This window comes from Pieris napi, chromosome 18, assembly GCF_905475465.1.
Source record: "Pieris napi chromosome 18, ilPieNapi1.2, whole genome shotgun sequence".
Classification (NCBI taxonomy): Eukaryota; Metazoa; Arthropoda; class Insecta; order Lepidoptera; family Pieridae; genus Pieris; species Pieris napi.
In genome coordinates, this window is record NC_062251.1 from 10698618 (window position 1) to 10722520 (window position 23903).

At 34.7% G+C, this 23903-nt stretch overlaps 1 protein-coding gene, 1 long non-coding RNA gene, 1 other non-coding gene and 3 pseudogenes across 7 annotated transcripts; 2 read left to right on the forward strand and 4 right to left on the reverse strand.

Moving 5' to 3' along the window:
- Window positions 1-1914: 1914 nt before the first annotated feature.
- Window positions 1915-3716, reverse strand: LOC125058701 (annotated as a pseudogene).
- A 714-nt stretch (window positions 3717-4430) lies between these two features.
- Window positions 4431-6047, forward strand: LOC125058723. Its single transcript, XR_007118486.1, has 3 exons — window positions 4431-4670; window positions 4862-4898; window positions 5270-6047. It is a non-coding gene; the product is annotated as an uncharacterized LOC125058723 (long non-coding RNA).
- A 367-nt stretch (window positions 6048-6414) lies between these two features.
- Window positions 6415-12830, reverse strand: LOC125058696 (voltage-gated potassium channel subunit beta-2-like). 5 transcript variants are annotated; one of them, XM_047662833.1, is made up of 14 exons: window positions 12440-12829; window positions 11122-11277; window positions 10854-11011; window positions 9680-9909; window positions 9461-9554; window positions 9224-9351; window positions 9072-9151; window positions 8857-8989; window positions 8654-8790; window positions 8486-8576; window positions 8290-8405; window positions 7577-7704; window positions 7360-7492; window positions 6415-7282 (listed from the first exon to the last, which is right to left on the reverse strand). In XM_047662833.1, exons 3-13 carry the CDS (start codon window positions 10868-10870, stop codon window positions 7402-7404), a joined length of 1245 nt encoding a protein of 414 aa, XP_047518789.1. In that variant the 5' UTR covers window positions 10871-11011; window positions 11122-11277; window positions 12440-12829; the 3' UTR covers window positions 6415-7282; window positions 7360-7401. The 5 variants fall into 5 exon arrangements, with proteins under 5 accessions (XP_047518789.1, XP_047518790.1, XP_047518792.1 ...); XM_047662834.1 differs by lacking the exon at window positions 10854-11011 and having other exon boundaries at window positions 12440-12828; XM_047662836.1 differs by lacking the exon at window positions 10854-11011 and having other exon boundaries at window positions 11111-11277; window positions 12440-12828.
- LOC125058942 lies at window positions 11871-11989 on the reverse strand. The gene has a single exon (XR_007118556.1). It is a non-coding gene; the product is annotated as a 5S ribosomal RNA (ribosomal RNA).
- On the reverse strand, window positions 12167-12284 carry LOC125058995 (annotated as a pseudogene).
- A 6564-nt stretch (window positions 12831-19394) lies between the features above and the next one.
- Window positions 19395-23903, forward strand: part of LOC125058678 — a 318204-nt pseudogene continuing 313695 nt past the window's right edge.

The window sequence follows — 23903 nt, forward strand, 5'->3', positions numbered from 1 at the left end:
ATTTATATAATACAATGGTGAGCTTTAAATTTTCTCAACCGTGTTTTTTATATAATAGTAAATAGCTTTGAATAGGACTGGACATTTCAGTAAATCTTGGACACGGCGGGGAATTTCTATTTGTGATGGTTGACATTGATGAGTGATGACTACCATTTGCAGTGACTGATGAGTCTAAAGCTGATCTTGTCGGGTTATTTGCTAAAGAATTTCCAAGTTTAGTCTGATTATTCTCATCAAAATCCATCAACTTCATAATATCCGTTACTAGTATTAATCGTTGAAATTTAAAGGTCGGGCAACTCAAGATGAGGTGGGATAAGTCGGCCTCATTTCCGCCACAGTATGTACATCTGTTATTATTTATAATTTTAAAACGAAATAAATGGCTTGGAGTCTGACAGTGGCCAAACCTCAAACGATTAATAATGGTTATAAATTTACGTTCATTGGCTCCTTTGTATTTATCATACCAAGGTTTACTTGGAAGTTCTTTTTGTATCTCTGCATACCAACTACCTTTATGCTGTGAGGATAATTTCCAATAGCTTTCCCATAACTTATGACTTCTTTGTTTTAAGTCGAAAAGAAAATCCGTAAAAGGAACTCTGAATGTAATACCTACTATGATCCTCATCATAAGTAGAATTGACAATACCATCTACAATATCATTTCCCTTGATACCCCTATGAGAGGGCACCCATTTAAATGTTACTGGAGTATCCAAAGATATCAATGCTTCTCTAATTTTATACAATAAATAATTATTTCTATAATGAGTATGCCATTTGTCTAAAGCCATTAACACACTTTTTGCATCTGAAATTATTAGGAACTCCACATAGTTATCATTATTTTGTAAACTTTGTAAGTACAATACAACTTGATAGATAGCATAAGCTTCAGCTGTAAATATGCTGCAAGTATTACTTAACATAAAACATTTTGAGGTTTTAGCCTGAGGATCATAGTAACCTGATTTCACTGCAGATGAAGATTTAGACCCATCAGTGTAGACTTTGTAACTGTTAGGCTTGGTACAGCAATAATCAAGAAAGTCTATATTATCTACTACACTGGACATATAAGTAGCGGCACGAAACTCTAGCGCTGACATATTAAGTAGAATATGTTTTACAGAAACATGTAGATTTTGAAGCATAATATAAGGAATATCGTCAAGACCAGGGGTTGTATTCTTTCTTGAAGACAAAGCCATGTCAAGTTCTTCAAAACAAAAAGAGTTAAGTAGAAACTTGCTCCACTGACTTCCATCATCAAATTCGAATAAACCAGAAATATTATCGTTGTTATTACTAGGTTGCCCTAACTTCTCTAAAAAACTTGCTATCCACTCATCATTTTTGGACACATTTCTATTAATGTTAATTCTCTTAAATCTTCTAATAAAATTCCACACTTGGGATACTGGAGTGAATCTATTAAAAGACGAACAAAGACTTTTCCAACTGTCTTTCTTACCCATTTTTATAATAATTTTTTTCCTCGAATCTATTTTCTTATATTCTATATAATTGTCCATTGTCATATTACGTCTATAATTAGCTAACGCTTCTCTTGATTTGGTTACAGCCTCGGCACAAGTATCATTCCACCAAGGAGCTGGAGGAACAGACTTTTTACTAGAAGATTTATGCTTTAACAATGGAACACAGTTTTCTTTTAAACTAAGTAGTAATTTAGAAAATTCATCATATTGAACTAAAGGATCAATTGTTGAAGGAGAAAATTTATCAAATATATCTTTGGATTTGTCATTGTACATATTCCAGTTTGTTTTATTATATAAATACTTATGTATAGACTCTTGAACTGTATATTTTTGAGTTGAGGTAATGATGTTAACAAAAGTAGGTAAATGATAGCTCCCTAAAGGGTCATCACCAACATACCACTCACAAAGTGGTGCAATATCAGGGCTAACACAAGTAACATCAATAGCTGATGCATTATTACCAGGTCTAGAAATAGTAGTAGGGTCACCAGAATTTAAAATACATAAATCAGCATCATCAAATATATCAAATAATTCACGACCTCTTGAATTGGTAGTATCACAACCAAAAGCTATATTGTGAGCATTAAAATCACCAGAAACAAGACAAGGCTTGGGTAATTGCAAAATAATCTTTCTCAAATTAATCAAACTAATTGAGCTATTATTTGGTGGACAGTAGACACAGTGTTATTATAGAAATAGCTATAAATTGAATATTTTGATAGAAAGTAGTTTATAAGACCTTAAATTTAATATCATTTTTTATTAAAATACCTACACCGCCATGTTCATTTTTAGCATTTTTTCCTATATAGTTATAGCCAGCGATTGATAAATAGGGGTTTGAATCTTTCAAAAACCAGGTTTCATTGAGAAGACACACATCTATGTTTTTTTGAATTAATGATGATTTAAGTAAAGCCTTTTTATTATTGACACTCTGAATATTATGTTGCATTATTTTTAAAACAGCCATTATTTGGTAAGATTTTCTATCAATATATCTTTAATGTGTGTGGTTGTGTTTGTTTTATTTGAATTAGCTAACGTAACTAAGGTTTTTATTATTTTTTGTAAAAAGATATCATCTTTTACAAGGTAGTCATAGGTCAAGGTGTTGGAGTTAGTATTTGGTGTTTGAACGGTTGAAACCGGTGCTGTGATAGGGGACTCATGACTATTTTCTTAACCGGGGTAGACTTAGTTTTCAATGCAAATGTCACTGATTTGTCTGTTTTCGCTTTGGTCAACGCAGGAAAATCTTTATTTAATACTACTGTTGAATACATTCTGGTCAAGTAATTTGTTTCATGTCTTTTACGTTGTTCTATTTTAATGCGACAAAACTTAGATATTGCTAGGTGGTCCCCACCACAGTTGCAACACTTCAAGATGTCTGATGAGCACTCCTTGTAGGAATGTGCACCTGAACATCTTGAACATACATCATCATTTCGACATATTTTGGCATTGTGCCTAAACTTCATGCACTTGAAGCATTGCATCAGTGGTGGCACATAAGTGTATACCCTGTATCTCCACTTGTCCAGAAAAACATATTGAGGGAGGGAAATGCCTACAAATGTTACACTCACCGTAGTGAGAGGGACTATATCCTGACCTACTTTCTTGGTGAACCGTCTCACAGCTATAATTTCGGCATCCGCCATCAGTTTTTCATACAGTTCTGCATTGCTCGATTCCTTGTCGACGAATCTAATAGTGCCGGTTCTCTCCACCGACGCTGCTGGTATGTACGCCTTCAAATTGTTTTCCTTAAGACAACTATGGCTTAGGAAGTCATTTGCTGCTACCGCCTGTTTGAAGACTACCATTATTTTGTTCGCATTTAATCTACGCTTTTCAACAATGCCCTTTACATTTTTGTAAAATTTCGAGAGATATAAGGGGTTTTTAGAGTAGGTAGAGCTGTTGTCCGGGTATGACCTCTTATATTCAGGTTTAAAAAAGGGTTTGTACTTATCGTCTGGTGACGAAGACGCCACTGGAAGCTGCTCCTTCATTTTTCGCTTTTTTGTTGTCCGCGGTGTCGCCATACACCCATCGTCATCTCCGCCGCTCTCCGGCTCCATTACGACTAGTCCCAGCTAGGTATTTCGTTAGTTTACCAACTTATTTGAATTTATTGAAAAAATTGTTTAAAAAAGGCGCCCTTCCAGTTCCCGCCAAAAAAGGAAGTCTAATGTCACTTTGTAAAATAACGTTGCCATATTTAAAGTAATAGTGATGCGTTCAGTTCTTGTTCAATCAGATGAATGAACAATGAGTGTGAATAGTCAATCATTTCAAACAATAAAAGAATATTATTTCTATTTCAAAATTTTATAAAAGTGCTCTGATATAAGTTAGGTACTAGTACTATGTAACTACAATCAGTTTTTTGACGTCTTATTGCAAAGCGCGGCGCGGCGACTAGTGCCATCACCGATCATTAATTCAGGGGTTTTTACTTTGTCACAACACTATTTTTATTTCATTAAAAACTGACAACACCGTAAACGTCAGTTGACTTCGTCTAATTAAAAATTCGACTCTAAGTATATAATCTTTTATTTTAAACAATAATTAAAACTCCTATATTTGTTTAAAAGGTAAATGTCATTGTCAGATGTCATGGTCATTCAAAATTCTTGTTAAGCTGCTAAGCTAAGAAATAGAAGCTAACTTCACGCATATTCTATTTCTTTTTACTTGTAGATTGTCTTATTCCCAAAACCAAATCCCATCTCGCTCGCGCACGCTATCATCACACTCCCAATTTTGTGCCACAGGTGCGCGCGCATCGTAAAATTTCACTCTCATCAATTTTTCATAACGCGCCTAAGTTAAAAGAAGTATAACTTCAAAAAAAATCTGTTATTTTATGTTTATCTATAAAAATACTAATTACTATAGCACATATACATACTATATACATATAGTTCATGGTTGTCACTGTTTATATTTTATAGATTCATAAGATGAAAGATCTTCAAAATAAAAAACACTGTTTCAAAGGGCTGTATGGACTAAAGTCCTTTGTCTTTCCCATTAGGGATAAATTAATATTTAATATCATCATCAACATTGTTTCAAAGTTTATAGTTGAATGTTTTAAAAAATAATCATGCTAATAATTTTGTTAGAATGGTGAGTTATAGAATACCTATTTTCTTGTAGTCGGAGTTGGCTTGGTTAAAAGACTTACCTTCAACGTGAAAAATTTGCTTGCATGCTTTTTAATAGTGAATGTGGAGTTAGAACCTATAACTAACCTATATTCCAAGAAAGTTACAAAATTAATTATTAAGGTTTAGGTTAAAAATACATTTTTGTTTCAGTAATCACAAATGAAAATAAAATTGGGACAAGCAATGGGTAAAAATAGTAATTTAAGCTTTATATATAATTATATTTGTTTAACTCATTTAAAATGTTAGTATAATATAGAAACAAGTAATATTAACTAAAAAGGAAGAGCCCCGGCTATAACTTTTGATCTTGGTCACAGCCTTCTGCATTCTAGACAGACAGGCATGTTTTGTTTTTAAAGACAAGTAGCTTATCAGCCTTCTGTGTCTTTGTTTGATTTTTGGATATTAGACAAACTGGTTTGCTGACAAACAAATATCAATTGGTGTAATAGTGAAAAAGCCAGGTTATGAATGTATGACCAGAGAATTGTCAGTTGTGTGCTTAGCCACTAGCTCGATGTTCAATATTAACATAGAAAACATTTTGTCTTTCAGTTTAAGAAGCGTGACCCAATTGGAGTAAATGGAATGGTAGAAATTAACATAAAAGGCCTAACTCTTATTGTAAAGACATGAAAGTCTTTATCACTTTTTTAATTGCAAATATAGTACATCTTAGTCCACCAAGTACAAGAAAATTGTGAGGGAGTACAAGTACACTTTGCAAGAAGAGGGTCAACCCGAACCTTTGGTTTCCACCCCAAGCAATGTTACTGTGAAATGTCAGTAAACTTTTACCATAAATTTAGTAAAGATCAAAGTTTTATTTAATATTTTACAATAAATATTCTTCTTTGCAAGTTTGATTGTAGGAAAAGTAAACTAAATAAAATCAAAATTTTCTTGCAAAGTTTTCATTCTTGTATAAAGTAAAATTATGATAACTAATTATTATGTAATTTTGTTACATTGAATTAAATCTTGAATCAAAATTTGGCTGTATATCTAAGTCAAAGTCAAATCATTTATTTCAATTAGACCACCTAAAATGGCACTTTTGAACGTCAAACAAAATACAAAGAAGATTCTTCTTGCCCCTTCCAAAAGGTAGTTTCGTGTGGAGAAGAATGGGCAAGAAACTCCATACTTACTCTTTTAAAATAGGTTTGAAATAATTTATATCTAGCTTTTGACTACTCGACACAAGTCATTCTCTAGGACTTAACCTTTTTGAGTAATACTAATCAAATATAAGTAAGGTCCTAACTACCTTAAGACAACAGACCACAATGTTGATATAAAAATGAATTGAATAAACTGTAATCATATTCTATGTGTAAATTTATTGTAGATTGTGCTTTATATTTTGTAGCAAACTATGAGCCCTTTAATGGTATGGGGAGGTATTTGAAGTTTTTATAATAATACATTTTTGTTTTCGACACTACGAAGATTTTGCTAAAATAATTACCTACCTTAATAATAAAGATTACTCTGTAGTATTGATGGTAATTTTAAATTTCTATACAATTGCAATAAATAATAAAATAAACTAAATACACTTTATTCGCAACGCAAATTCATCACTTTCGGAGTTAATTAATTTAAAAATGCAAATCAAATTGTCGCAAGCAGGGCTATTCTAAAGCTTACAGACAGTAAAAATATATATGCAGTAGGTATACAATGAAAAACATAAGAATTGATTAACACTATATTATATTATACATTTTGATTATTTGATTATACATTTGGCTGATTGAATTATTTAGTTTAGTCAAACAACAGAGCGTATGGTATGGTAAGCGAACTTAAATTAAATCTGTCAATTATCTCTTTCATTTAGCTTGACTTTTAAATTTATATTTAGAATCACATTGTTATAACAATTGATATGTGAGACAGTGCGCAAAGGTTTATTTGACCTTAATATAGCTAAAATAGACACTTTATACCATAATATTTAGTGAATGTGTTGTCTAGAACTTTCTAAACAATTTCTAAAAAAAATATATACACAGTGCGCTACATACACATACTATATACTTACTATACTAAAATAGTATGCATTACTTCCGTCAAAATATACTTAAACATAATTAGGTAGGTTACATAACAGGTAGGATAAAAGATAAAACACTAATATGTTAAATAGACTATAGTCTATAGTCATATTAATATTGACTTCTATATAGTGCTACCTCTAACTAATTTGTGATAAACGATGGCAGTTTTTGTCCTTGAGTGAAATAATTACAAAGATTCATGACCCTCATGTGTTTTCATACTTTATACATCAGCAGGTGATCCCAGATTGAACCTAGACATTTTACGGTCTCGGGAGCTCGCCAATTGCCCTGACGTGGAGCGCTGCAGCGAGCCAGAACGTGACTGGGAGGGTTCCGACTTAGACTTCTTACCCTTGCTGCCTCCCGATGCTGGTTGTTTGCCTTTCAGAGAAGATACAGATACTACTGTATCGGACGTCACGCCATCACGTTCTTCGCGCCGTATCACCGCGCCAGCATTGTTCAAAAAGAACTTTGGTTTTGGGTCTTGTAGCGAGTCCTAAGTAAAATAAAGGACAAGAGTGTGTTATACAATTATTTTTCTTTTACTGTTGTAAAATTCAGTTTGAACCTGACCTTAGACTTGGAAGCCGTGTCAGAGCTTCGTTTCCACCAACGTCATTGAAACGCACCCCTGACTACTTCCTCCTTCTCGGGGGTCGAAACGTTGGCTTCCACGTCATCTTCTTTCGGCGTCTCTGTGCCATCACTGACCGTACAAAAGTTTCGTTAAACAGTACCTTAGAATGCAAAGATTCATAATAAAACTTCAGTGCTTAATGACCTAACTTACGCAGCGTCTAGTCTGGCGTTCTGTTGGTTTCGCATCGTCAGAGTTGAGATAATCGGGGGTCGCTGTGGTTTGTTTGCCAGAATTTTTTCGATGTCCAAAATCACCGCCTTAGACAATTGAGGCACGATCTATGAAATCGAATTTAATGACTCATTAATACAATAATACATGAACTGTTTATTTGAGAAAATAAAAATGACGGAAAGTTCTGCAGTAAAATATCGTGGGTTGGTTTTTGTCCGTCGTTGTTCTATTGTTTAATGTGTCTGTATAATATAATATAAAACATATTTATTTAATTGAAACCACATATTACTTGATTACGTATTTTTACGATTACGATAGAGGGCGATTCCTCTGTAATGTAATAAAAAATGAATAAAATAAATAATAAGAATAATGTAAATATTAGGAATTATTTACATTATTCTTAATTAATATTTATTAAAATTTATTTTCTGTTTTTTAGTTTAGTTTTCTATATATAAAGCGTGTGTTCTAGTTTTTTTTAAACTATTATTTATTTTTTAGTTAAATTTTTTTCATTTTTTTTTCGGATTATTGCATTGTCGATCTTTGACAGGTGCGCAAAGTTTGAATTAAATCTGTCCGTTAAAAGTGGGTCAAAATCGAGTCCGAAGGAGTCGGTTACATACATACATACAGGTGAAGCTAATATAAAGCGTATAAAAATCGCCTCCTAAATAAGATACCTGCAGTGCGTGTATATTTTCTTTGAATTGTTCGACACTTGTAGCGCCTAGAAGTAAGCAGTTTATATTTTCATTTTTAAGACACCACGCCACCGACAACTGCCTTATCGAGCAATCTGAAAACACAATGAGACAGGCGTAAATATTAATAACTCGATTTTATAATTAGGTATATCGAATCATAAATTATACTCGCTTAAGGCATTGGCTATGTCGGAGAGAGCTTTCAGTTTGTCCTTGAAACTTCGTGACTCTTCGGCTACTGTAGATTCATTGTTTTCGAGTTCCTATAAAAACACCTTATTTAAGCTTATTTTATTTAAAATATATTATGTAAAGGATGTTTAATGAATGCTTTAGTTACATTGTTAGCAACGAGTTCCTCCTCCCACCAGCTGAATGTGCTGTATTTGCGGTTGAAGCGAGATTTGGCAAATAACTGTGCCACCTCCTCATGGTTCAGACCCTTATCAGTACTTAGTGCAGACCACACCATAGTTCCTGTATACAAAGACAATGATTACGAACGATCATGGGTACCTACAATACTAAAATTAATATACTGACCCACTCCAATCATACGATACACATCTGGCATATACAGTTCGGTCTTTTCACGACAGAACATATGGTACTCTGTCTGCTCGGCGACCGGCGTACAGCAATTGAAAGATCGACACTTAGAGTACGCGTCCATAATCTATGAAATCCATTTTATTGTATTATTAAAATATATTTAACTACATTATACATTTTGATATAAGGCAAAAAGTACATTTTACCTCGGTTGGAGTCCAGCGCGCTGTGCCCCAATACATCGCATATCCTTGGTTTATGATGTAGTTCATTGTTCGGACCAATTCTGCAATAAGCAATTTATAACATTGATACAATACTTTGTATCGATTTAATTATAAAGAATGCAGGGTCCTACCTTCCATCGGACATACTGGATCCACTTTATGTACAAGAACTAAGTCTATGTACTCTAGCTGGAGCCTCCCCAATGACTCCTTCACGCTTTCTATTATATGTTTTCGAGATTGACCTCTTTCTTCGCACCTATAAATACAAAACAAGTTTTACTTTTATATACGTATCTATGTGAACATAGCCGTTAAATTATAGAATTTTTTTTTTTTTTTTATTTCTAATAAACAAGAAAACTCACTTAGTACTCCAATAGATTTTGGTTGTAATAATAATACTGGATCGTTTAACGTTTCTTTTCTTCAGTATTCTGCCCAATTCTGCTTCACCCTGTGCTAAAATCGTTAAAAGTTATTAGTTTAGTCAATAAAGTGTCAAGTTTAAAAACTACCATTATGTTATATCAGACATTATTAAAATGCATGTGAGATATAATTAGTTATTTTTTAAAAAGACTTACCGTTATGAGCTTTAGATAAATCAATTAAGTTGATTCCACTCTCGAGAGCTGTCATGACGAGGTCTTCAGCGACATCTTCGTTGAGCATAGTCCACAGGCTGAGGCCGATGTTGGGCACTCGCAATCCTGACTTGCCCATGTTTTTGTAACGAAGTCCTGGAGTCACGGATGACGGTATACTTGCGTGGTTCCCCATGTACACTGACGACTGACGTGCCATATTCTCCCAACTGGCAACAAAAATATTGGATAATCAATTTATTATAAACACTATAAATTTACAGATATAAATAATTTTCTCAGCTGTACGTGTTATGTATTGTGGTAAATCCCAAAGCCAAGTGAGCTTTGACAGTGAAGTTCTTCTTAAGATATCCTTCTCAAAAACACTGTCTATTTTAAATATATGATAACTGCAAATAATTAAGTAAAAAGCATAAAAAGGATAGCGAGCTTGGAGCTAATGCTATGCTTTATCATATTTTATCTAACGTAATAATCCTTAATATATTATAAAATAAAAAGCTAATTTTAAATTTCTGCTTAAACACTACACTTTTTTAACAATTGCTTATTTTTTTCTAAATTGCAAGCACAATAATAAATTCCATATGATTAAAAATACTCTACTGTGGCTAGTTATTTTATACTTATCGATATAAACCAAAATTATACACAAATACAAATTAAATAGCTACATACAATTTCTCTAATTAAATTCTATAACTCCACAAAGCATAGAGAGTGAAAAAGAAAATGCGGGAGTCAGGAAGAAAGGTAAGTTTTAAGTAATATTAATGATAACTTACCTCGACGGCACTGATATGAAAGCTAAGCTAGCTACAACCTGATGGCTGGCTAATTTAATAGAACTATGAGAGGGTTCAAATCGGGTCCTTGGCTTTTGTGTTTTCTATGGATTGATATTCACGACAATTTGATAATTCGTCTTAAAGCAAGCGATCAGAGCATAGCATATCGTAGCACTCCGATGGATTGCACTCCAGACATGCGTCGCGGGGATCATGCGACGTCGACTGTGACAGCGAGTGAAGTGGCGCTGAATTTACTGTGTCGTGCATTGCTGAGCATGGTTGACGCCCTGTCCTTCGATCGTCCGAGGAACAGTTTTGATCGAGAGACACGACGCTAGGCGCAGAGGCTAGGGCGTTACCGATATATGGTGAGCATTGGGTTGGAGTCTACGCTGACGCTGTCGGGTAGACCGAGTGGTGTGTGCGGTGTGCGGCGGCTGACCGCGCGTGGATTCGCTTCGTGACATGGTGTTTCCTTTGTTCTGCCGCTGATCCGTTCTCTTCATACCTAACTCGTCTGAAACATACACTCTCACGGTTGAAGGAAAGGACGTAGCGGGTTAAGTCACACGTAGAAAAGCAAGCGTAGCCTAACTATCTAATATCTAGGACTAACGATGATCTAACCACTGGCTGACTCCTGCTCTCAAATCCGCTCTCGCTTAAACCCTCAACGAATACGTGCACTGCGGTTGGCCGTCTGCGGAGAAAGGGCGACGGCTGCCCCAGCTCTGCGTACGCAGGTACAGCGAGTTGTGCACATGCGCTCTGGTTGTGGTTCACCTTATATCAATAAAAAATCTTGTTTCTATTTTAAATATCTAATTACGCAAAAAGTACAACAACTAAAAGTGTTTGTAATTAACAACAAACAGGTGGTAATACTTATTATATCTAATATATAAAATTCTCGTGTCACAGTTTTCGTTGCCATACTCCTCCGAAACGGCTTGACCGATTTTGATGAAATTTTTTGTGCTGATAAGCACAAAAAACATCTATTTTTCATCCCCCTAAATGTTAGGGGTAGTCCACCCCTAAATTTTATTTTTTATTTTTTAGACAAACTTTTTAATTTCTATTTTTTTATGATACAGCATTAAAAAATACATACAACCCCTAACTTTCACCCCTCTACGATCAACCCCTATTTTTTATTATAAATGATATATATGGCAAAACGACGTTTGCCGGATCAGCTAGTAGGTATAATAAATCAATAAAGCCATTGTTTTTTGACCGTTGGTTACAAAAACTTTAGAGGTGTCAAGGGACACCCGGATGGAACGAAATTCCTTTCGATTAATTTATATGTTAATTGGTATCATAACAGTATGATAGATTTTCTCGACACCAATCTTACGACGAAAAAAAAAAGCCAACATCACGAGGTGCTCCCAGGCGGTCACCCATCCAAGTACTGACCTCGCCCGACGTTGCTTAACTTCGGTGATCGGACGAGAACCGGTGTATTCAACGTGGTATGGACGTTAGCGATAGCTGAATCGAAAATGTAAAATATAACAACTATAGCAAAAAGTGTCGTTGCAACTTTTGGTCTTAACTTATTCCGTCTAACCCCCTTTCGCAACGCTCGATAACTTCGTTCCAACAAGACTAATTTAGTTAAGTGATTCCAAAAATAATTTTCATTTCTTATCCCTACAAAAAAAGCCAACATTACGAGGTGTTCTCAGGCGGTCACCCATCCAAGTACTGACCTCGCCCGATGTTGCTTAACTTCGGTGATCGGACGAGAACCGGTGTATTACAATAGCAAATACATAGCAAAAAAGTGTCGTGACAACTTTTCGTAAGAATTTTTTCCGTCTAGCCCCCTTTCACAACGCGCGATAAGGAACTTCGTTCCAATTATATACATTAGTTTTATATTGATATAAAAAAGTAAAAGAAAGTTACGTATATAGAAAATAAAAATATTTACCACAGTAATAAATCCTGAAATGTGGAAGCAGTTTTCTAAACACGTTTATTCGGAGTGAATACTGGAAATCACGTATGGGTTATTTTTACGGAAAGCGAAACATTGCGTATTAGCTCAGTTCCAAATTATTACTAAATCTCAGGATGGAGAACTCATTACACCGTAACCTATGACCTATCATGTATTCATTTTCTTTTTTTCTTGTTGTAATTTAATAGTTTGAACTTTTTTTTTTTTACATTGACAAAATTCTTACATACTATTAGACTAAAATAATGGTACGGAACATTGACTTGACTGACATTTTCAATTTTGACAGTTCTCACATTGACGTCTACTAAATTGACATAACTGTGTTTTGACAGCTACACAAAACAAAATTAGGTCAACGTCAAAGACATTAAACAATACATTTACAAAATTTTGAAAATTCAGCACAGGATCTTTGTACTCTTGCAAAGACATATCTGGACAGAACCTGGAAGACATTTTGGAATGACTCCAAATCGGTTAAGGGTAAGTTTTATGCTTCCATCCAACCAAACATACCAAGACAACCCTGGTTTTGTCATTATCGGAATGCAAATCGCTGGATTACATCCACAATCTCACGTCTTCGTCTTGGTCATGCTTGCACCCCTGTTCATCTAGCCAAGCTCCGGATAAGGGATCACTCTATCTGTGAGTGTGGCTTGGATGAAGGCACTGTATCTCACATTCTATTTAATTGTCCCAAACTAAACTATCCTCTCTATGACGTTCTTCCCCGTAAAGTCCCCCGTCCTTTAAGTGTTAAATGTTTGTTAATGTTTGTGTTTAGTCCATATTGTAGATTTTTATGTAAATATATAGAAAGCAATAAAATTAAAGTGTAATATATATATAAAAATTATTATAAAGAGGAAACAGTATTTAATAATGGTATTATTACTCACTCATATTTGTGTTGTCTGTGCAGTCTTAAAACTAACAATCGAATTGCAACTATTTTGTTTTTGTTTAGGTGCATATTCAAAATTAACTTAATTATTATTTTCACCGATCAATCTCCATCGTGCCTTCTCCATCTACACGACACTGGCGAAGTACCTTGTGCCCAGTTGGCACATATAAAAGCCATTAAAAAAAAAAAAAAAAAAAAATACAAACTAAGTACAAATTATGAACTTAATCTAGATTCTAGACTAATTACCAAAATCTTCGGGGCTTTATGATAGCTCTGCCGAATGAAGAATAAGTTGTGTGGTGAGTACGTGTATTTGGTGTATGTGATGTGTTTGTTTTAGATTCTTGGACAGGATTATTTCTACCAGGGGATTGATAATTCGATGGAGAAGACGGCGATACATTGGAAGGGGACGTTGGATCAGTATCTTGTGGAACTGACGGGGATGGAAGTGAACTACTACTAGGAGGGGACTCAGAGGGTGAAAGTTTTGGTTGTAGGATGTGTTGGCGATTACGACGAAAAGTACCTTCCGGGGAGACATCATATACTATATATGATCTAGGCTGTGGACCTATGTCAGAAACAGTACCAGGTGTCCAAATACTGTCTGGCTGTTTCTTGAAGTATATTTTATCACCAATGTTTAGGGAAGACAACGGTTACGGTTACGGCTACTGGTATAATGACACTGTTGTTTTTGAAGACAATGCCATTAATAATGTGTATATCAGTTTTTAAAGGAAAATAAGACCTAAGGATGTCTGGAAGTAATTTTTTATGTTCAGGCCAACCTTCTATGCAACATTTACTTAAGAGTGACAATTCCTTGTCTTGGGAAGTTAGTTCTTGAATAGATTTAAGTTTATTTGGACTAACTGACAGTGATCTAATGACTAAATTGACATGTAAATCTAGGTCAGAATCAAGATCATGTAATGACTGTTCTGGTAAAGCTGCTCTGGACAGAGTATCAGCTACATAAAGATATTTACCTGGTTTGTAAGTTACATTGAGGTTGTATGGTTGTAATCTCAGCATTATTCTTTGAAGACGGGGTGGAATGTTGTAAATTGGTTTTTTATAGATACTATTGGTTTGAGGTCTGTTTTAACCAAAGTGTGGCGACCATAGACATATTGGTGAAACTTTGTACAACCAAATAGGATTGCTAATAGCTCTTTCTCAATCTGAGAGTATGACTGTTGACATGAGCTTAATGAAGCTGAAGCATATGCAATGGGGTGTTTATCATGGCAAATCACTGCACCCATGGCATCTTTAGACGAATCAACTGACAGTGTAATAGGTTTATTTTGATCATAATATGTCAAGACAGGGGCTTTAGTTATAGTCTCTTTTAATACATTAAATTCTATGTTATGTCTCTCTTGCCAAGACCATTCATTTTCTTTAGACAAAAGCATTCTTAAATTAGAAGTTTTTTCTGACAGATTCTCTATGTATGAGCCTAAGTATGTAACCATACCTAAAAATCTTTGTAATTCTGTGACATTTGTAGGGGGTGGCATACTGCAAATGGCTTTGACTTTGTTTTCATCAACTTTCACACCATCTTTAGAAAAGATGTGTCTTAAGTACTTGACTTTACTTTTAGATATATTAGACTTTTCTTTATTAAATTTTATTCCTAACTCCCTAGCTCTATCTAAGACTTGTTTTAATCTAAAATCATGTTCTTCTTTTGTTTGACCATAAATAAGGAAATCGTCCATCATAATTTGGACTCCTGAAATGTCACTGAATCTGTTTGTCATGATGGAATGAAACAGTTCTGGAGCTGCATTTATCCCGAAGGGTAGTCTTAGGAATCTATATCTACCTTGAGGTGTGATGAATGTACATAGCTTTGAAGAAGCTTCATCTAATTTAAGCATATAAAAACCTTTGTTTGCGTACCAGAGAGGCTGGATTTAATTTCATCAATAGTTGGAAATTGATAATGAGGACGCACAATGGCTTTATTAAGTTTTCTTGGATCAATGCACAGGCGTAGTTTACCATTCTTTTTTGAGGCAATTACAATTGAGCTAACCCATTTAGTAGGTTCCTCGACTTTGGTTATAATTTGATCTTTTTCTAACATGGCTTATTCTTCTTTTAATTGTTCTAAGAGACTGAATGGACATCTATAGATGGTACAGCATCAGGCTTCATTGACAAATGACATTCGTAATCTTTAAGACAACCTATTCCTGAGAAGAGATCTTTATATTCAACAAGCTGTGATACATTGACAGACTCATGAAATTGGACATTATGGACTCTTTTGACTAATTTTAAATTCTCACAACTGTTGCGACCAATAATATTTCTACAAGGTATATCTATAATGTGGAAATTGACATTGTATACTTTGTTGTTATGTGTGACAGACAGAATGCATTGACCTACTGTAGGTAATACTTCACCGCTAAAGGTTGAAAGTTTGTGATCACTTTTCTTTAAACTACTCAATGACAAATTAAGTTTTTTGTAAGAGTTAAATGATAAAATGTTAGTGTCAGCACCTGTGTCAAGTAAAAAGTCTACATTCTTACTATTTATGGACAAAGTTATATGATAAAGGCTGATTCACGCTACACCGTGTCTCGACCGGGCCGTGCCCCGGCCGGGGCACGGTCTAACATTAATGATATACTTTTGTATGAAGTAATTCATGCCTGACCGTGGCTCGGCCGGGGCACGGCCGGGGCACGGCGTTGTAATGTCGGTGGGTATTGTTTCCCGGCTCCGGCACGGTCCGGCCCCGGCACGTCGTAACATGAACGTAGGCGCCCGGGCGCTGCAGAGCAGTCAACGTCAAATCTTAGTGAGGTTAAATTTTTTTTTGTTTTTTTTTTGACAAAAACAGATATAGTCGTCCAAACACGTACGTGCGTACACCCAAACAGCCCGGTGTAACATGAACCACTGTCCCGGCCGGCGCACGGTGGACGTGTCCCGGCCGAGGCCCGGCCCGGTCGCGACACGGTGTACCGTGAATCATCCTTAATGATATACTTTTGTATGAAAAAAGAAAAATTATAATATATATTTAACGTTGTTGTAACATTGCTGGATATTTAAAAAAAAATTTAAATAACGAAATAAAAACGAAAGTGGGTTTTATGGGCAAAATTCATATTTTTTTTTAGGTAATATTATTAGCATTACACACTTTTACGAGACTAAAAAATTCCGTCTTTATTTAGACAGACATCAAAATCAAATGTATAAATCCCCTCGTGACTTAGAAGGAAGACGCCATGTATTCGTTCCAAATATAGTCTAAGTCAAAATCATTTATTTATTTAGATAACACAATGTACACTTATGAACGTTTATAAAGAAATAAATATTAATTGCTAAATGCTTCTAATTCTACATTTACTGCCAGTTCTCAAATCAAGGTAGAATGGACGAGAAGAACTGGCAATAAATTCTCCGCCACTCTTTTAGCATCCATTAGTTATCAAGAGGATTTAACCTTATGTGTCTTATACAGAAAAAAAAATGTAAAAAAAAAACTTCGGTTTAAAAGAATCAAAGTTATCACGTTATACAAGGGTCAGTTTGAAATAAATTAAGTGTTCATTTCGAGTAAGACAAAAATTGCTTACACAAAATTATGTTCCCCAGCGAAATGAACTATTTTGTCCACGTTTAAGGTAATTGCTAGCAGTTTCGGCTGGTCTGCGTCAGCTGCGAGCCTGACACTCGGCCCCTTGGGATCACCCTTTACAATCCTATTAATGAATGCCACTTATAATTTTATTTTACCTAAATTATATTATCATTTTATGACTTATTGTATGCGATTTAATTATTAATTCAAATCATGCGCTCACTTTTCAGATGTTTAAAATTGCATTACTACGAATTTTGGTATTTCATACAATCAAATAACGATAAAATACTATCTGAATTTTATAATATCTACAAATGCAGATAAGAAAATTAGGAATACAAAATTGTACAAAAGCGATAGTCAATTGTTAAATTTATATACAGACTTGAACTGAAGAAAACATGAATTATGAAGCTATTACTAGAATAGTATAGGTGTGAACTAGTGAGTTTATCGCAACGATAAAGGTAAATAATTGATATCTGCTTAGTCTCTTGTGGCATTATCGCCCACGCATCTAATGTGGCTTATATCAATTTAATTAAACCGTGTAATTATAAGAAATGTATTTGAAGTATCAACATTACTTTAAAACGTTCTAAAGCGGTGAAAATGGTTTTAATTTTATTCTTAGCTTCATGCTAAGCGTTTTGCGTGGGATTATGATAGATAGATTGTATTATTAAAAATCTGTTTATTAATATACGTCTGTATAGTTTTTAGCTTTAGCTGTACAGCTTTAGACGTAAATAAGAATTTTATTCACTTTTTGTATGGTCCATATTTTTCAACTACATTCATTAAACAAGCGTTCAAACTTTCTCATTTTTAAATGATGCTCATTTAAAAAAAAAACTTATATATAATATATTATTATATTTTATCAATTGAGAGACAAGTGATGTTTTATATTTTTTAATTCTATAAAAATAAAATAAAATCAACTTATATGTGTTATATCTCATAATAATGCAAAACCGATTACGGATAAGTATAGAAAAAGCCTTATTACCCCAATCACAGATATATCACGCATCAAATCCTTTGAAATGGATTATCAATATACATATAAGTTCCTTCATTACTGGTAGGAAGCCCATCTCAATAGCTATTGTTGTGTCGTTTACTTTTTTTGCTTCGTTACTACCTCGCATAAATATTCAAGAAGAAAACAGCGCAGCCTTTGAGACTGCGTCGCTATATTGACATTATAATGAAATCCCCCTCTAAACGTCTGCGCTATGATTGATAAAATATGCATGGATTAAATACTTTATTGTGTCGTTACATTTTCTTTTGAGTTAACGTTATATTCTTCATTCACATAAACATTTAATATTCTACGTTGATACAGGAAATTACGGAAAGAAAATTTTGTTATTAAATATATATTTTTTTTTTTGAGTCAGCAGTCAAATCAAAAAGAGTTGTTCTCTACACTTACATAATACATTCGGAAACATACATAACAATAAATCTTTAGCATTCTTGTTGCCCTTTAAATATATAAGACGATACTTAAATATTATTGTCATATGCGTATGTTACACTTTCCAAGGTACTACTGAAGAAAATCAAACCGCATGAGAGCTGCAGACTGAACTACCAAGCTCTTCCTGCCTCAATATATAGTTTTAGAATAAATAACATTTACAAAGAACGAGCTACGTTTCGTACCGTAGTTTTAAACTACACAAATATTTATAGAGTTTAAAACCAGCATGACTGAAATCTACGACCACGGTTATCTTGGAAAGCAATTTTGTCAGCATTACCGGTTCTTGCAAAATATCCCCTAACCTGCGTGGGAGGATTGCATAATATATACGCCGTAATTATTCTTATGTTTTGACAGCTATTTTTAAAATTTAGTTTATTCGCTAACATACTTTTAGTGTCACGTTAGAGACTTGTAATGAACACTAGAGTGATTAGTCGAGATTTGTATTGAGTCTATTCAGTTCAAAACAATATAGAAAACTTTTAGTCTGTTTTTTGGATAATTTTAAACTATTTATAATAATAACAATATAGAATTATGTCATTTATATCGGCTTATGAAAAATAAGTAATTTTGTCTTATGTTGATTGATGAGAAGTCAGTCCACGTTCATTTCTCGAAGCGTTTTGGTAGCCATTAAAGTATATTTACCATACATTGCATTTTGAAATAATAACTATACATTACGGCAAGATCATAATCAGTTTAAAACACTTAAACTTAATTTAATCGCGTAAATCATCATTTACATAAAACAGTATCATTTTTCATGATTTGGAATAAATTATGTTGAATATTTTTATAAAAACATATTTATCTAATAAGAATGTTGTAAGTAACTTTTTTTAATGTGATATTTATGATTTGTCCCAGATGGTGACCAGGACAAAGAAAATCTTCGTAGGAGGGCTCTCAGCACCCACGACGCTGGAGGATGTCAAGAATTATTTCGAACAGTTTGGGCCGGTAAGTGCTTTTGAATTGTTTATACGAAAACTTTCTTCATAATTCAACCATAGAACGAGGGAAAATCAATAACGATAAACACATAAATGTATTACGTTACCTTCCTAAAGGGTCATAGGGATATTTCTGTATCTTCATTAATTTTGAACGCAAATAGAACCTACCAACTATTATTGTTTTGCTGTGAATCCAGAGCCAGAACTTTTAGGAACTAAACCACAGGACAGTTACATCTTATTTACCTTATAATAATTATAAGTTATTAATTATTAATAATAAATGATTTAAAGTTTGAGTCCCTTACGTAATATTAAATTATTACGGATAGAAATCGATTTGGAATTACTTGAAATAAAATCCGATGTACTACATTCGTATTATACAGACTTGTTAATATTTTATATAGCTGATTTGTAGCCCCAGTGCTACGAGCTTCTACGAAACGTCTACGCGACTTCAATTAATATCCTTAATATAAAATAATTAATGTAGTCCGACATATTAAATATTGTCGAGTAACCATTTTATTCAATATTAAATATCCAATTAACCAATCAAGAAAGTTATTACATAGTTGCACAACATGTAACTAGACACAGCCGGTGTATAATCAAAGTTTTCAATGAGGAACAATTGCTTTACGATCGATATTAAATAGAATTCGTTTAAGTTCAAATCTATCTCTAATAGGGTTTGCTGAAAACTCATCTCTATCCTTTAAAATTAAAGCTTATTTTGGCCTGGCCCCGCGTACGCGACTGTAAGTCTGCGATAACTGAAGTCATTGTCTGGCAGCCGCGTTTCAGAGCAGGTGTCTATCTACAAAAGTTTTCCGTAATTAGCCCAGTATCTAGCATGGACTGAGGAACTTTTCAGAATTGAACATTGGCTAAAGGCGGCAGTCATTGTACCAGCTCAAAGTAATCGGCTGAAGCCAGCCACCCGCGACGATCAAAACCTTCATTACCTATTATGAGAGTTTAGAATAAAGCGAACCAGTTTTTCGGAGTGAATGTGATTGATGCGGAGCGAAGGAAATATCCCGGGAGAGATAAAAGGAATTTAATGAAGAGTCTTTAAGAATAATGATTAAGGGAATGGTTATTCCTTTTGGTCGGCAGCCTAATGATGGGGTCCTTTGAATTACTTTTGTGTGTCTACGTAATACAAGCAAAATAACGCTAATTATGTGACCGAGGTCTTTGTTTAATAATTGTAATAAATGCTAAGAGACATTACAACAATTTGCGGATTTCTAATTAACTTAACGTAAAGTTTCAATGAATAATAAACCAAGACACAATTTAAATGACTTATCGGAGCGAGATCCTGTTAAATTGAGACGATAATCCGTTAGATGGAAACTATCAAAACGTGTAATATCATATCTAGTTTAGCGTAATTTTCTGTTGAGATAAATAAATTAATACCATTATTGGATATACGAAGAACGCACAGCGGGAATTTTGATTACGAATTAATTCAATTTAAACCGTACACTGCTCTCGGCTCGGCATCATTTCGTAAGGGTGTCACATTTTGAGCAAGTTTAATTAACAATCTAGTTGCTTTTGGAGGTACCTTCATTAGTGTATTTGTGGGTAAACATTACGCAAACTCGGGCAGGTACGCGAGTGCGTAGTTGTGATAGCATTCGGAAATGTTCTCGCAAGTTTAGCGTCACGTTTGTCGTATTCAGAATCGCCATTGTGGGCGTACGGTACGGTGTGGTCGTGACATCGATGCATCGATACCGTCGCCTCACGCCACGTGCGAGCTTTCTGAATGCAAACTGTCTCTGAATATCAAATGAGCCACTTAAATACCAAGCACAATGAAACGCCCACCTGGAGCAAAGGCTGCGGAACGCGTGCACGCAACGCCGCCGTAAATGAAAGGCTGTCGGGTCGGGGCCGATGGGTGGGTGAGGCTCAACCCCGGTAACGATTTCCTTCAGATAATGGAGAATTTTCTGACGAAAGCTGCTCGACAGTGCCCTTTCCAGGATTTAGGTAGCGTTGGATTTATAACCGAAAAGGTTAAAGCAAATTTTATGGCAACAAAACGTTCCTAACCGCTTGAATGAACTTGCACGTGATAAATTGGGTACGGGAAAGGGTGCAAATATTTAGCTATAAATTAGTGCAAATGTTTCTCTTCTTCAAATAATTACTATAAAACGCGTATTTACATTTAAAACGCTTTCTTATTTTATGAGTCAAACAGTATTCTTTTTTCAAAATAAAGAAATAGTATCACAGTATAAGCGGACTTAAAAAAGCTTCGACTTAAAGATAAATTATTATTTAAATCATACTTGAAATAGATGACATCGTGTACAATATTAATATGCAAATCGTAGTCAAATTTAGTTGAAAAGCAAAAGCCACCAGGCGGCATCGAGATGCCGACTTAAAATTAATTAGCCGAACGACCGGTGTAATCTCTGAAGCCTACAATGATTAAAGGAATGTTGTTTTCGAATGTAGATTTTATTCAGCGAAGCGTGGGTATAGTTTAGAGTATACGTCTATGTCACTTATGACCTTTTCTAGTCCCGAAACTCGCACACTGTCGATGTTGCCCCATCGACAGAACGCACACCACCACAATTTCGTATCGGATTCTTTTTGCTCTCTCGTGGAAATGTATTCCGTCTTTATCTGTCTATCTGGCTCGCTAAACCGATCTTATATTTAATGTTAAGCGGACAACTTTATTCGCAGGAATTTCGACTGAGAAGTTTAAGTTAAATATCTTCCCGCGAATATTATTTTTAGATTCACAAACGAGCGGAAAATAGCTGTATCTTTTATTCGCCACAATTTTTCATTTTAACCCAGTATCATGTTTGTTAAGTGCTTAACTGTATTGATAGCTGAAGCCTCGTTATATTTATAATTGTATAGCGAAATAATTATCTGTTGTAAACTTTGTACCTTCTTGTTTCATTCTGGATGTATTAAAGTCGTGGTTTTCGCAAGGATCAAGTTTGGTAAGCAATATAAAGTTGGAGAACGGGTGTTCGGTTACCCTCGCACGCACTGGTGTCTTTGGCAAACTTCCTCTGATACGCTATTGTTCCCGGACCAGTACACGCTAAGACTAACCGTTGTGATCGCTGCCGACTTATATGCAAGTCATGGCTTGCCCTCCTCTAAACTTGTTCAATTGTTTGTATTAAATTATCAGCAAAGCGCAGTTGACTTCCGAATAATCTGTCTGATGCTTAGACTTAAACATATTATACTACATGCTCAATACTAATACTATTACGGCAAATAGCATTACGTAGAAATATATAGAAAATATGTAATACAAAAAAAGGTTGAGTTATTCCGGTAAATGGACACTATAAATGTCGATCAAACCGTTGACTCTCGATATCTCGTAAACTCTTAAGCGTTTACATTACTAACTAAACATCGTTTACTGTCAGCGGCACTCCAACTGTAACTGAAGCGGGTCCGGAATTCGGCTTAACTATAGGTACGATATCATCGCTAGTCGTATATCAATCAGTTGTTACAAAGCTCTACGATTGTCGTTTATCTTCGGGGCCACTCGGATCTATCTGTCCAGATTCGTGCATTGTTTCGACATTAGCTAGGGTTGCCGAAACAGTGGATGTTCGAAATACCAGTGCGGTAGTTGCGTTCCCGCTGCAACAGCGTGGCGCATCGCCCGATAGCGTTTCCAATTTCCTGACATAAATTGCTCTAATTTGGTTATGCGCTGACGGGTGATCGAAGGCTGCTAAAGCTCCGGCCACTAGCGACATTCGGTTGCGGCTTGTAATTTTTGTTCGATTTCCACGTACCGTTTGCATGTTCATGTTTTATTTCTTACAGTTTCACGTGGCATAACAGGAAATGGAATTTTTTACCTTTGACCACGGCCGCTTTACGTAACGTGCGTTTTGTGACTCGCAGCCGTTGCTTAAATTTTAACTACAAATTCTTTAGAAACGTTGGCTAACTGAAAACGTGTTCGTGCAATATTCATCGACTCGTTTATATTAGTTTAGGTCTTTGAAAATGTTTTCTCCCTTTAAAGTGAGGAATTGAATTCATTTGTATCTTTATGAATTTTATGAACGTTAAAATTTTAGTTGAATGAAATTTACATTAGTTTCAAAAGTCCAGTTTAAATAATATAATAATCATAACAAAGTCAAAGTAACCGAGCTAATACTAAAGTTACAATGAAAAGTAAATATTTTAACTAAAAGCTTTCCAGGAAACATACTCCGAATACAACTTTATAAAATTACCTAAATATTTTTCTAGGATTGAGCGGTTCGTTCTTTGTTTACTCCCGAACGGAGCGAGCAACTTTAAAGTACCGATATATTACCCTAATGGCAAACTAATTACACTCCAGAGCCTTTTTTCGTTTTTAAGGACCACATAACAGCTAC